Source organism: Zeus faber, assembly GCF_960531495.2.
Source record: "Zeus faber genome assembly, chromosome: 3".
Lineage (NCBI taxonomy): Eukaryota > Metazoa > Chordata > Actinopteri > Zeiformes > Zeidae > Zeus > Zeus faber.
Window position 1 is genome coordinate 9,478,567 of NC_137190.1, and position 15,973 is coordinate 9,494,539.

The following is a 15,973-nucleotide window of genomic DNA, read 5'->3' on the forward strand; positions in this document are numbered from 1 at the left end:
ATATATATATATATATATATATATATATATATATATATATATATATATATATATATATATCATATATACCCGACACATAAAACAAAGTCGGGACTCCGACACAAGCAGCACACGCATATTGTGTATTAGCAACACATGTTCTCATAAAAGGTGACAACTCTAAATATTAAATAGGAGGATTGTAGCAATGAAGCCACACAGGAAAATTGCATGCAGCTGAATAAGAGACATTTATGATGTATATGAGAAAGTGCTCCCAGGGTTCCAATATGGTGCTGTCTGATACCAGCAGACAAGAGCAAGAAAACACTTCTCGGGCAATATCTCCTGTCCTTCAATAAACTTTGTAATCCAATTCACAGATGCAATAACCAAGACTTGTTAAAGGCAGCACCATGCAATTACTGCACATAATCGTCTCCAGAATCAATAGGGGCAGGATTGGGGCTCGGGTTTCCAATATCTCGACAAGCAGAGTGCACAGCTCCTCGAATGACAACATTTCAACCGTGGCACTCCCAATCAACATTATTTCAAATTTGGATCATCCCAAGTCCATTTCTACATGTTTATAGTTCATTAAACTCTTTCTAATTTAATTGAGAATGTAAAGTGATACGTGTAAGTGGAGCAAAATCTCGGTTTACAGTATCCCGTTCCCTGAGGGAAGCAGTCGAGCTTTTCCTTTTAGGATGTGTTCTTTGCCAAGCACACCAAGGTCATCTTATCTCATCCCCTAAGTGCATAAGGGAAATGATATGCCAGCCAACAGCTACAACAGGTCCCACACTGAAATGCAAAAAATCCTTTCTCCTGCAACCTATTGCATCTGAACTACCAGTTGTGCAAATCAGAGGTGACTATACAGGGATGAGTTCACATTTCAATTGTAATATCTTGAATAAACATTCTAGCGATCAAGCGCAAACAAGCAGTCTGCCGTGTTTAGACAGTATTTATATATAGTGTTTATACCTGATAGACACCAAATAAGTGCAGGGAATAGGAAAGAGGTTCTTATGAAAAGGTTTTTATTTTCTTCCTGAAAACAAAATAAGGTATAAAGAAGGCCGGGGGAAAGGCGGAGCTTTGAGTGTTTCCTCACCCACTGGCGCTTGTGGAAGACGCTGTGTCTTGCACAGAGTTGAAGCGCTGCACGTTTGTTTCTGACGATCTTAAAAACTACGACAATGGTGATGAGGAGAAAAAATTGGCCTGAAGGTTGCAAACAATGTCTTGTCAAAAGTGGTTGTGTAAATAACTCCTGCTGTGAGGCAGTCGACAGGGAGCCCCGGTGTCACCTCCTGCACCCGGAGCCCTGGGCTGACACCGACAGTAGATTAATACAGCGTTACACCAGAGAGGAGGCTAATTTCGCTGTCAAATTACACAACACGGCGTGGTTAAGTCATTCTAATCTCTCTTCAGCTCAGGTTGCGAGAAACAATGTTCAATCCTCAGTGATTCCAGTAAAAGAAATTCACATTTTGTACATTTTCCATGCTTCTCCCTCTCTCTCTTTCTAAGCACAATGCCATCTGTGCTGTAACGCTGGAAACAGTTGTTTCTTTTGATAAAATGCAAATGAGCAAAGCTGTTCCGTCGAGTAATCCCCGTGCCCGTCCCCTCCACCGCTCCGTGCACGCTGGGCCCTCACAGATGGGAGGCTGCGCTAGCATCCCCTGGATACAGAGGATGCGCCATTCAAACCAAATGTGGCAGAGAAACGGACCTCTAGCGCCACTGGGCTTTGTGGTGCGGCCGCGTGGTGAACATGAGGTCGCAGCCTCCAAATACCTCAAATCAAATACCTCGATTTTATTCTGTTGTCTCAATTTCTGATTTGAATTTTTTTTTATATCAATAGTATGACTGGAATACTGAAATGTAGTCGACTGAATTTGTTCTGTGAAATATTTTTGAAATGGACGGCAGATGGTATAACTTGATATACTTGGTATAACGGTGCCATTTGTGATTATGTACAACATGTCAATACATCAATATGGAACCGTATCGTGAGCCATCGCGTCAATATCTGATTGAATCGATATGGAATGGAATCGTGACCCTTTGTATCTCAACAAATACAATCAAATGTTGTGATTCCGAGCTGTAGTCGTGTTTGAGTGTTACATTACATATTGTCAATAATTGTGACCCCGTCCCCAACCACTCGGAACGGTGTAACGACGCTCCGCCGCTCGGGTTTGAAGCCAGTTCAGATCAATCTTCCAGATGGGAATGAGTGACATTAGCCTTTGTGAAGAGCAGGGTACGATGGGTATTTTCTGCCGCTCTTGTCTTTAATGACAGGGCCGTGAGGAGGGCGGAGGGAGAGGAACGACGGTATATTTACTGCGACGCTAAGCCCCGTCTCTCCCAGCTGAGAACGACAGCTATAGCTCCAGATAAGAACAGAACTATTCTCTCATTATCTATTATTATCTGTTAATGCGATTTGCAGCTACGTATTGAATTAATGAGCCGGCTCCGGGGTTTAAGAAGGTGGGTGCTGTTTAAGGTTTGATGACATGTTTACGAAAGAGAATAAAGCTGTTATCGTTTGGGTGATTGGGTTGTTAAGCCTAAAAAAAAAAACCCCAATTGTTTACATCAGCAACTTTCTTGGAAGCCACTTTGGCTACACACACGCAGCCCAGAAAGTGTCATCACCCTGCTCCCAGAATATTTATTGTTACTATTACGAGTCCTATGGCTCAACTGCTATGGATCTTTCTTTATGCTCCGTGTGCTTTAAGGGTAATGAGCCCGAGCAAACATTAACTGAACTTAATAAGTGTGATCAACGTTGGCAAAAAGGTAGAACAAGTTGATAAGAAAGATTGAGAATAACACGCTGGAGCCTTGTCGCCCACGCCTCGGGAAGAAAGTCTCCGCGAAAGATTCCAAAAACCTAACATCTCCGCTTTCGTATGCATCATAAAAATAGATGAGATGAATTTTCTTCGGCTTACTTGACAGACAATGAATACGATTATTTCTAGCAAACGGAAAAATAAGGTCTCGCCCATTTGGTCATTCAATCTACTTTTCTTCAGCACTTTACGCTTCAATTGGAATATGCTCCCCTGCAATGCATTTACCAGCTGACGGTCAGCGAGTCCCACACATGCATACACTATACACGCCACACACACACACACACACACACACCCCTCTGTCTTCCTCTACGGTGCCGCCTCACAGTGCTGTTTACCCCGAGAACTCCCCCTACTGGCCCCACCTGTCATTAACCCCCTCAGCTCCTAAAATACAATGTATTTCTCTTTTTAGACGTCACAGATCCAGTCACAGACTTATTGGGATTTCTATTGGCAATTTGACGCCTGAGCCTATAATAAAGAGTAGTTCAATTATATCAGCTGATATGGAGCCTCCCCTTCTAGATTCAGCATCACTTTTTAAATCTAGAGATGGGCATGGGCTGCGACACACAAATGTGAGAAGTCCGGTCTCTAAAATGGACGATATCAATATTCTGGTCCAACAGGCTAATCATGATGTTTTTGTTGTTTTTGTTATCTCAGATTGTGAAAAAGGTCTTGATGCTTTTAACCTTTCTGGAGCACACGGAAAAGGGAATGGTGGTGGTGTGGCTATCTACGTTAAAACATGTTTTCCTGTATCTATTCTGATCTCATCCTCTGATCCAAAAGAGTTTGAATGTCTGGCTCGATCAGTAAATCTTGGGGAGAACCAGGTGACTGTGATAGGGACATAGAGACTCCCTTCAGCCTTCCCCGCGCCATTGACAACTAAGTCGACATTATCGCTTCATACACAGCTACGCCAACTGTTAGTTATGTGTAGGGACGCACCGAATTATGCTGTACATCGATATCGGCCTACAGCCGCTACCATCGGCCTATCGGCAGATAAGATGACATCCAGCGCTGGCAGTGGCCGATGTTTATCCGGTGTTTCCCACATGTGGGAGCTGACGGTCGTTTGGGTGGCAGTCGAAACAGCTGGTTAGTCATTTACATTGCCCTCTTCTGAGAAAACACTTCCACATGACCCCGGTGTAAAAAGGATGAACAAAATTGTTCATTCCAAGTAACAAAATATGTCCACAACAAAATCTCCTTTAACTAGAGTTGGAGACTCCTTAAATCACGCAACTACCACTACGGTATAAAAACGCTGCTGCTCCGGCCTCCGCGACACCGCCGACTCCCCAAAGACGACTCAAATAACCCCTTGAATTAGAGGAGAGTGGAGCGTGTTTTTAGCACGAGCGGCGAAAGCTAAACCCTGTGTGCACGTGAGGAAGTACGGAGCGTCAGGGGAGACAAAAGGGTCAAATGCCAGCTGGGACTACGGAAACTGCAGGGGGACAAAAAGGGTAGAAGTGCAATGACTTTGCATTTGGAATGACAGAACCAAAGGAAGGACTAAAAAAGGCGTCCCGAGCTCGTCTATTGTAAACAACATGACCGGTACAGTTTTTAACCTGTGTCATCTATGTAAATATAATGTCTACGTATAATATTAATAGAAACACTTGAATGTATAAATCATCAATTAAATCACGCGAGATGGCGCCACGGACAGCTTGTCTTGTTTTGTTTTTTGTGTAAACAGTGTTTTGTCACAGTACCCAGGGCTCCTTCACCACAGAAGAGCTCGTGAACATCAGGGTTACAACCCAGGTGGATTTATTTCCCACTTTCATTGCCACATCTGTGGAATTACTGGACATGTTGGGCAAAGGCGCACACTCGCTTGTACACACACTGAAATGCCGGATGAGACGGAAACACGCCGGTGAGCTCGTGCGTCTCCACCGACTTACTCCCGTTACCGGGAATAGTACTGTCTAATGTGCGTTCACTGTGCAGCAAACTGGATGAACTTATATTGAACTTTATTGTTCATCACATGTGAATTGATTCGCTGAGCCAGGACATGTTATTTATTTATCAAAAAAAAAATAATACACAATCGAATGGCAATTTCAGCATTCACATGGGGTTATTTTTTTTATTATTCTAATTCAATTTGAATTTCGTTCCTGCAGCCCGACCACACATAGTCTTAGGCGGGCTGCCCAGTTACAGTATATTAACGGCCGCCAAAGTATATAGATATATATTTCTGAGTCAGTCTGAGAGAATGACGCCATCCGCAAACGATTTTAGAAGACGCCATCATGGCTCTCTGCAGCGCTCCAAGCAGGAAGTGATGCTGTGTTCAAGGGAACTTGGAAACATAGGTATTGACATCGGCTATCAGTCAAAATGTTATTTTAATCATCGTATCGGTATTGGCCTGTAATTTCACAATCGGTGCGTCCCTACTTATGGGTGACATTAAACTTGATTGGGAAAAACCTGACTCTACTAATAACTAAACCAATACACCCTAATGTGAAGGTATTCCAAAACGTCATTGATTGACATGATACTCACCAATATGCCTCAGAAATATCCAGCCAGCACAGCTGTCTGCGATCGAGACGCATGGAGAGCTGTGGTCGAGTCCGGACGATTCACAGATTCCCCTTGTTCATAATTCCATAATCATCCCTGTGCATTTGTTGTAAGCTTTATCTCTTTTTTCCTGTTATTGTAATGCACGCTGACTGACAAAAAAAAAAAAAGTGCCGCCGCCACCCCCTGTCGATAAACTGCAGTACCGCGGTTATATATTGCTTTTCACCGCGGTGAGAAAAACTTCATAGCGTTACATCCCTAAATGAGAGGCATTCATTGTAAAGCGTTTTGTTTCACTGTAGAGGCTCGACATGACGCGCAGTCCATTTAGCACTTTAGAAGGCTGGCCTGGTATAAGGCAGCACCATGATGAAATGAGTGTAAAAGTAGAAGTAGTTAAATCACACTTACATCACCAGCTGCGAGCAGGGCGCCATTAGCATCCGTCATATTCATGTAATTGTTGTTCTGGAACTGCAAAGGAAGACAAAATAAGGACATGATCACATCATCTGGTGTACACGGCGCCAAACCCATCACAGCAACGGCAAAAAGGCTCCATTCAGACGTCCCCGCGCTGTTTGTTAACTCGGTGTTTGCACATGGGGTTAACCCCTCCCTCCGCTTGGATAACATGGCATCGCCACTTCACCGTTATTGTGACGTGAAGAGAGGCCTGAAAGAGGCCCGAGCTAATTTAAAGTAAGGTAATGAGAACCTGGTCTGGCTATTCAGTTTTGATGGGATGGCAATTAACGACATGTTTGCATCACAAAGCAAAGTATCAACATGCGGCGGCAGGTTATTAACTCCAAGTGACGCACACTGGGAGTGAGATTAGTCAGGGTTGCAAAAGGAAAAGAGAACTATTCTTTAAATATGGCTGCAATTGGAGATAATGAGCTAGTTATTAGATCTCGCATTTGGGAGGTTAATTTGAGGGAAATTCTATATTCATATAGATGACATGGCGGGGGAAAAAAAAAGAACCAAAAGCACTTATAAAGATTCACATTAAAAAGACACCAATAACTGTTTCCAGAAATGTACTGAAGCCAACCGTTCAGGGTGTAAACAAAGCTGGCACCGAAATGCCATCGCAAACTGGGCCGTTACACTGCAGACGAGCCATTAAAACGTAAGAAATAACATGATATTTTCACACCACCCCCCCTCCCCTCCCTCCTTCAAACCCACACAGCCTGCTGGCAAAATGGCAGCCACTTCCTTTCTTCGGAGACACAAGCGTGCTGACAGGTAGGAACAATGGGACATAGAATGAAGAATTATGGGCTAGCAGCTGGGCCCCGGAGCACAATGCACCTCTGTGTGAGCGAGCGGCGCGGAGCCTCCTACACCACGAGCAGAGAGGGGAGAAGAAGAAGAAGAAGAAGAAGAAGAAGAGGAAGAACCACGTCTTCATGAAGTTCCACCGAGAACACGCTCCCTCGTTTCCAACAAAGCGGCAGAGTAATCTCTTTTGTGTGTTTATTACAAAGTCACTCTCTTGAAACACTGCGAGCGCCTAACGACTCAGGAAAAAGAAAAACGGTGCCTTATCTCAGCAGAGGCCAAACAATTGTGGAAACAAATTAAGATCAGAGCGAGAAGTGAGAAGTGCATTAATATATTTTTCGCTCCCTTTGTGATCTTTTCTCTTTCTCCGTCTGCCTCTTCTTCCGTTTCGCTCTCCTCTTTTCTTTTCTTCTCGCTGGTTAGAATGGGAATGTAATTACCGATAGAACTACCGCTAATCAACTAAGAATGGGATCCATTAATTAGTCTGTGCCCCGGAGAGCGGCTGGAGAATCGGCGGCAAAACGTTCAACCGCGTTCGTACCCAGAAGGGGCGAAAAAAGCAGGTGGTTTGGGCTTTCTGTTCCCCCGGAGCAGATCCTACCTGAGGTCCGCCCCCAAACAAACCAGCTCTTTAAGGCTCGTATTCACCCCAGGGGCATCCACAAAAAAAAACAAAAAACATGTTTTATTGGCAGATGTTCCGCAACTTCACCGTCAAACATCTCAGCCCTTGACTCCGAGACCCGACATGTCTGCCTTACCTCTTCCACTCTGCTGATAATTAACCTCAAGTTTGGTCTTATCTGGGAAGTGTTAGCCCGTCTTCTCCCCTTCTTTCAGATAACAAATTGAAGTCTGAGAGATATCCCCTCCGCCCTCCCCTCGCTATATTCAAACACTGGGAACATTGTGCTGATTACAGGGGAGATAAGGATTTGTCAAGTGCCGTCTCCATTTCGTCCAACTCCCGTGTTTCTCGAGATGTGAATAAGACATTTTAAAGGGGGCGGGGAACGCAAACAATAGATCTTATTGAGAAAAAAAAAAAAAAAGCTCACTCGCTTGGAATTCTGGGAAGGCCCCCGGGGGGAATATATTCAAATCGCAACGCTGCTTTCAATATGGAAGCCCGTTGAGGACGCCTTTTGAGAGGAAGTGGGCTGGATTGAGGCTTTCCTTGTTTCTGTTTATTTCTATTGTGGCATAAACTTCCACAACACCAAAACACCTCCGTATTTTATTCCTGTCGCACAAAAAGCTACGTGGGGATCTAGCAAATCAAAAGAAAACATGGAAGAGGCGGCTGAAATGAAAGACCATATTGGTCTTAGGGACATCACATCAGCACGTACTCAAAGTAAAGGCAAAGCAGCAATAACTGCAGCAATCCTCTTTTAGGGCGATGTTTTACTGCGTTGTACGACCCTTTAAACACAGTTCCAATCTCCTCAAATAACTGTGACTAACATCCCGAGAAATGTCCCTCGCCGGCGGTATCAATCTCAGCCATTAAAACGTGCACTGCAGCCCAGTGCGAGCTGGGCCGGCGGCCTTGACGGACGGCACCGAGCCCAAGGATTGAATCTTGTTATTCCCGCTTTCTAATGGCCGTGTTCGCGGCCGCGCCGGTTTGCGTCGAACGCCAGACGAGATTAAGTGTGATGGGAGCGAGCGTGTGGCCGACGGAGAGGGCTGAAATGGGTCAGCGCTGACAATGAACGCTGTGTAATTAAAATGATTTGACATGGTGGACAAGCGCTGCCACCGCACTGTGAAGGGGAAAACAAAGTGTGCGCAGGCGAAAAGAAGTCCCCCCCCCAACAAATGTTTAAGATGAAGAGAGAAGAATGGGAAAATGTTAAGGCCACCATCATTAGGAAAAACAATGAAATATCGCACAAAAGGGATGTCATGTCCCCCCACCCCGCAACCAATGGAATACCACTGTTTTTGCAATGTCCCACGTCCAAAGTCAAGCTCTTTGATTTGTCGATACCCTTTCAGTCAGAAGTAGGGATGCTAATTTTGAATATTTCCTCTGACCGATAGCCAACCCTTATTAACCGATCATTAACCTCATCAGATGAAAATGTGATATTTAGAAAGGATGACTAGGGGTGTTCCATATTGTATCATTCACAATAATACCAGTATAATTAAATACCAGTATAGTATATCGGGATAATGTCAATATTCTGAGCTGTTGACGAGGTTAGGGATGGGCACGAGTACTCCAGCACTCCATTTGGACGTCGAGCATTCGTTCATCGATATAGTAATCGCATTTTCAACATTTTTTTTACCATGCAACAAACCTTTTTTTTTTTTTTATGTTGAACTGACAGCATATCGATCGGTTAAAACTCGTATCGTCGGTGAACGGTTAAACAGAAAATTATTAACATCCCCAGTTCAAAGTCCATTAAACAGATTCCCATGAACCATTCTGTCCAGATGTTTAAAAAAAAAGTCTTGATCTGAGCGCGGTTCTGGCTCTGCTTTCACGGTGCCTTTACCAGCCTAGCACACCTAAGCTCTGTAGGTTTCCAAAAAACAAGCCCACCATCCACCCCCCCCCCCTTTCCTTTCCATCTCTCTGAGAAGAGTCCAACAGATCGGGGGGGGGAAAAGTGGCAGAAAAGCGCACTTTTAAAATAGCCGCGGGATAGGAGCATTTTATTTAGTGAGTGACTTCAAGTCTAAAAGGTGCTCTCTGTAATACGAGTGGCACATGAAAGACAGAACAGCAAACCCGGCGCTGCGTTCGTTCTCTGTTTTTACTCCTTCCACTGCAGCACCAGCACATTTCTTCAAGAACTTTTCTTTTTCCACAGAGGAGAATTAACAGCTTTACGTGGATTCTGAAGAATTGCACAGAGTCACCGCAGGAAGACAAAACACTGAGCTGAGATCAAGAGATAAATAGGGATCCCCTTTTTTTTGTTCAATATGAATTCAGTATTCAGATTTTTGCCGGTGTTTTCTCCTCTGTGATTTATGGAGACACATCGGGGACGGTCGTCAAAATGTGGGATTCGTGGTCCTTTGCTGAAATATGAGGTCACACCATCCAAACAGTGGAGGGTTGTTTTAATAGCTACCTTCGTGAGACTTTCAGAATCTAAATACAGAGATTGAAATGCAAGACATACACATATGCAAACACGTGATGTTTATTTCAATTTCCCTGACTCAAACCAGTACTTTGGATAAGTGCCTTTCTGACAATTATTAACAATCAGACTGGGAATATTTGTGTGAAAGCACCGTGTCTAGTGGGAAATAAGCAGTTTTACAGCTATTATGGCAAACAAAATTATTTCAACCTCGGGGCAAACGCAATATTGCGCCAACGTGACCCCTATCTCCACCCCTGGAAGATGGAGGAACCAGAGAGATCCTATCAGCAAACAGGAAGCAGACGAGCAAAACCAACAACAAAATAACCGGCTGTTACACCTGAGTACATAGAGATAGACGAGACGGACACCACCGCGTCTTAAGATGAACAATTTGATTTCTCTGCAGAAACTAATTCATCAGAAAGAGTTGGGGGGGGGGGGGTGACGACAACGACGCAGAATTCAAGAGTTCAGTTTCCTTTCTTTCCATTTGAATCTCTGGGAGATTGCAGATTGATGAGTGTGCACTTAATACGTCTGCATTTAGCTCACTACACTCAGCAGATGGATCCCATGAATAAATTTAACAGAAACACCCTGAGGTTAGGGAGTGATGGTGGTGGAGGTGGTGGTGGTGGTTGGGGGGTGTCGGAGGATATTTCTGAGATCTTGCATATACAATATTACAAGGCAACGTCAATTTATTCATCAGCGAAAACATCTCTGTGCCGTCTTTGTGGCAGCAAAAAAATAAAATAAATAAATAAATAAAAATCACAACAACAGGGTTGTCTGTCTGTCAGCAGGTAAAGCAACTTGGACACATTCCTTCTCCCTCCCCACAACCCCAAAAACTAATTCAATCACCAGCGCACACAAGCTTTCCCAGAAACATATCAAGTGCTGACAAGCGATTTTTACAGTTCTGCTCCAGCTCGGTAATCACAGCCCGGCCTGTGTTCTCTGGGACGCCACGCCAGAGCTAATATGTTTTCCAGTGGTTCCTATAAAGAGGGAGCAAAAACACAGAGAAACCAAGAGTAATTTGCTTTGTATTATTATTCCCCCCCAATTTCCTTTTGGGCTGGGCTTTGGCGTAATGCCAGGTTAGAGCCTTTCATTTGGGGATCCATTGGAGAAAGTTGAACCCTGCCTCATCCTGCCATCGGCGATAAACAGAACCTCTGGGTAAGAAAGCCATCTTCTGATTCCTCCCGAGGTCCTTCCCTCACCAAATACACGCTCATTTTCAAACCAATTCGGTGTAAACCCGCTCCGCAGCTGCCTCTCGGGGTGATCAGGACGCCCATTCACGCCCAGCAGGCCGCCGTGCACGTGGTGCCGTGGCCGAGACATACAGATATATTTCTCCCCGACGTGAGCTGCAGTCAATTTGTAGAAAGCAACTCCGAGGCGCAGCGTGCTCGCGCCGGTTCCCCCTCGCTGGCCGACCTGAATCGATTGGTAATTCAGTTTAAGAAAAGGTAGAAATCTTTGCCCCTGTAGTGCAGCGTTCCCGTCACGAGGACTACTACACCGGGTAGCGTGGAGTGGAAGTTCTCGCTGAGCTTCTCTCGGAGCCGGGAGGAAACATGGAGGTCTTATCTGGGATCTGTATCAAGCTGATGACAGTTTTGTTCAGGGCCGTGTCCTGATTATCTCTTTTTTACACAGAGACCGCAGCCGCCGTAGCCCGGGCTTAGTGTCATCACAGCTCTGTTTGCTTTTAGAAACCGGGAAACCTGGGGCCTGGAGGAGCAGTTTAAGCCCTTGCTGGGATATCGAAAATGGCCATAAAAGACCACCTGTTTCCCTGGTTGCACTGTAGCTCGGAGTGTATTAAGCATTAAGTATCATGTTCAAGGTGTCTCTCTCTCTCTCTCTCTCTCTCGCTCGCTCTCTCTCTCTCCTAGATGGACTGAGAACTTAATGTTTTCCCATTAACCTATGGAAAGTATAATCAGAACCGTCTCTGAAATATGAGAGCGGGGGGAGTCGTTGAGGCGGTTGCTTTTGGGGAAGCTTAACCAGAAGCAGGCCCCGGCTCCTGCGTCACGCCAAGAACATCAGGGAAGAAGAGCGCATACTGTATCATGAAGTGTAAAATAATGGAACCATGTTGAAGATGGGTACAGCTCAGAAGAAAGGCATTGGGTTTGGTGCCACTGAGGCGTTTTTGACAGATGAAGATGCAGCCTTGAAGTCATTGCCTGTCTCAGGGCCCTCAGAAATGTACGAAATAGAAAAGGTCTGAAATATGGAAATTAGAAACGTCTAGCTTAGGCTCTTCCATGTATAAATCCAGAAACAAAGCAAAATAGTATTTACCATTTGATTTTACTTTAGGTCACGATAAGGAATCACAATATGTCGGCGATGAAACATTGAGCACCATAATAGCAGCACATTACTGTTGTGTTTACAGCACATTACTGGTGTTTTAGCACCATGGAGACTCGCTGCCTGAGCCTTGCTTTGGTGCGGCATCACGGGACACAAAGGAACTAAGAATAAATGGAGGTTCCACGGGGGTCACCAAGGGCACTGAGACCTGCGAAACGCTGCCAAAACAAAGATGGTACAAGCGTTTGTCATAATAGTACTGAGACAGAACCAACACAACCGCTTCCACGCTGCGCAGGTCACCATTCAACAACCCACCACTTCTTCTGCTGCACACTCTGAAGAGCAAATCCTAAAAGAAAGCAGAAGCTAAATGGGGTTCCATCTGTGATCTGGTGGTGGGGCGCAGAGCTATTTGGCCCGCAGCCACTAAGGGGTTTAAGAGAAAAAACGGTGTAGCTTTCTCACAAAAGGCTGCCGGTGCACGGAACAACAGGAGGAGCGGTTGTAGGCTTGTTGGCGTTGTTCTGCAAGTTGCCTTTGAGCCGAGTCTCAAGGCTGTTTACACTCACAGGCTTTGAAGCAGCTAAAGATGCTATCAGAGCAGTGGATTTCAGCCACTTACTTGCCGTTCTCGCACTGCAAAAACCGAAGGCTGCCGTGGCTTTAAGGGAGCCATTATTTGGAATACACAGTTAAATGTCATAACGGGGGAAAAAAAAAAAAATGTGTTGCCAGTGGGAATGAGTTTGGGGTTTGGTGATGGTTTTGCTACTGCGCTGTGTTTCACAGATGGCTATGAACCCTGGGACTGGGATCCACATAAAGCTTCATTGAAAAGCTACTGGGAGCGTGGCGCTCTCTTATTACTGCAGCAGCACGGACACATTTCTTTATTCCCAAGGTGCCATTACAGGCTAATACAGTCATTATAACTGGCTTTGGGAATGTGCACAAGTCAAGAGGCTTTACCGCGACTCCTCAATTTCTTATTGATGTAATGCAGAAAGAAAAAATGAACACGTTATGTAACAAACAGAGCTAAATTAAAACACTGATTTGAATCTAGTTCTTTCCACAGCGAGTCGTATCACTGTGTGTTAAAAGCAAAAATTGAATCAAAAATGACATAATGGGTGTCCTTTTGAAACCATTTTACGTCTCAGCCTTATTCAGTTAGTTGAAATGTTTTCCTCTAAAGCAGAATGACAAAAAAATAATTGATGTGACATACACTGAAGTATAAAAATGTGTATTGACGCTTACAGAGCCTGAAAGGAGAAATTGATTTTTTTTTACACTGTGAACCAAAATAATCAAATTCAGTTTTGACTTTGAGTTGGTGGGATTGTTTCCAAGCATATCAGTCTCCCTTTAATTTGCTTATCTTAAGGCTTGAGGTCGTTCATACTCCAAAACCCCCTCCATGTACTATAGTACTACACTATACTTAATACTTTATTTCAGCTCGTATGGGTGTTCCCAGCCCTCCAGTGCTCGCATGGCGTCTGTTATTTTTTTCCCATAAACCCTCGGTGCAAGTCCAAACCATCCAGTTGTTCAATCTCTATAAATCTGAAACACACAAAGTGCTGAGCAGTGACTCATATATCAGTCTATTATTCACTACAGGACGCACTGTATTAAACAAATGACTGGGCCTGCAGCTGGGAGAAAAAAAGAGAAGCGGGCGGTATAGAGAGCAGAGGTTATTGTCTAATTTAAATCTTGGCCATCTTCCCGGAGCTCAACCACATTCCAATTTGTGACTGTGTTGCTCGGCGTTGCTGACAGTGGTTCAGCTGCAAAACACCAGCGCTCTGCAGGTCTGCACACTGACCAGACACAGGTTGGTGAGGGACTGAGGCAACTTAGTCAAAATGATCAAAAATCCATGAGACGAATCCACAAATGTTTGCATTTTTTCCATTCACTTACTGCTGCAAAAATGCATCTATAATACTATGAACCAAATAAAAAAAAACAAAGGCTCCTCTATCGAATTTACTCCTTCACCTCTGCTCCCCCAGAGCAGCTTCACGTTGTTTCGCCACAACAGGGAGTTAAACACTGACATTCTGCACTAGATTTAATAAGAGCAGGCCACGATCAGCGCTGACCCTCCAACAGATGCACTAAAAATGTTGTGTTCGTCCCTCTTTTTAGGACGCTTTGTCTTAAGATTCAAGTTTGACCTGATTCTGAATCAGAATCTTTTTATTCGGTATATAAAGTAGTAGTTTATCCTCTGAATTTGTCATGGTAGCAATTGGTGCATTGAGGCAACTTATTAAAAAAAAGCTAAATATATAAAAATTGTCAAATAATAAAAAAAGGTACATATGCAAAACTGTTTATAATAAAAAAAAGCCAAACATACAAAATTAGCCACATATCCAATGATTTGACGATTCTATGCACAGGATAAGTTAAGTTGAAAGTTAGAGGCAATACATACCTGGGGCTCAGTGACAGTAAGACTGAGGGTATCAAATATAAACACAGACGATATACTGTACAGGATGAATAAATATTCATACAATAATATTGTACACCTCAATTCACCAAAACAATAAACTGTTTAACTCTGCATGATGTGCCAACACAAGCTGCAAGTCGTGGAAGAAATCCAAACAAAGTTGGAGATGAGGGAAACTCAAACGAGTCCAGTCAGAATGGGAGCAGATTTATTATTTAGTAAACAAAATTATATAACTTTGCATCTACATTCCACAGTTAGTGTTCTGCAAAAGTCTGAGTTTATAGCATTTAAAAATGCATAAAAAAATGCACAAGAAAAAACAACCTAAACGTGTGTGTTTTCTGTCCCATTTCCATTAAATGCTCCACCATATCCTTAATCCAATTACTCCTTTGATGAATAAAGCCTGGAGTGGGGTTGACGGAGGGTCCAACAGGGGCCGCTGTTCTTCAATCACCAGGGCGAGAGGTTTTGGAAAAGATTCCCCACGTCATTAACTAATTTACCTGCAGCCGGAAGGAGAGAGAGACTGACACTGGGAGAGCTCATCCCTCCATTCATCTTCACTAAAGCACATCGACCCAATTAGCTTTCCACGATGAGTGGCAGAAAACCACGTGCTTCAGCCCTTTAAAAATCAGGAGCTTTAAACTCACCAGTGAGAATTATTTGAGAATCACTGGAGAATAAAGTGAATTCGAGAGCAATAATTCAAGCGAAATCATTCACTGAGGAACGGGCGTGATCCCTCCAGGTCTAAATCGATCATGACCCAAATCTGAAAGTGACTGGTATTTACCCTTTTGTATCAAATGCATTTTGCTTATTTGGTTTTTCATTGTTACTATTTGATTGCTACATCTATTAATGAAATGCACTTTGAGGTCATTTACAAATAGTGGTTATTATTATTACTAATAATAATTATAACAACAAGAAATCCCACCCAGGAAAATTGAACACGTGCTACAAATAAACACACCAGTAATAACAATGACGTCTCCGCTCAAATCTGCAACTCGCTGTAACTGATCAGCCAATGGGAGCCGCTCTGGGGGTGGGTGGGGGGGGTTGAGCGGCTTTTACTTATTTTGGGTGATAACTACGCTCAGACCCTCTTTTTTTAATAGACTTGTCTTTACTGAGCCACATCAGTTATGACTATTGCAGAAACGGCAGCGACACAGTTTTACAGTCGGATGGTTTATGCTCCGCCGCATCCCAAAATGTTAATCCCATATCATATCATATTTATTTAATCTGACGAT

At 43.8% G+C, this 15,973-nt stretch overlaps 1 protein-coding gene across 1 annotated transcript in view; it reads right to left on the reverse strand.

Annotated features, from left to right (window-relative positions):
- The window catches only part of tox3 (TOX high mobility group box family member 3), a 42,359-nt gene that overhangs the window by 12,995 nt on the left and 13,391 nt on the right, over positions 1-15,973 (reverse strand). The window contains exon 2 of the mRNA XM_079998124.1: positions 5,871-5,933. Within this exon, the coding sequence (XP_079854250.1) occupies positions 5,871-5,933 (63 nt within the window). The remainder of the gene's footprint in view (positions 1-5,870; positions 5,934-15,973) is intronic.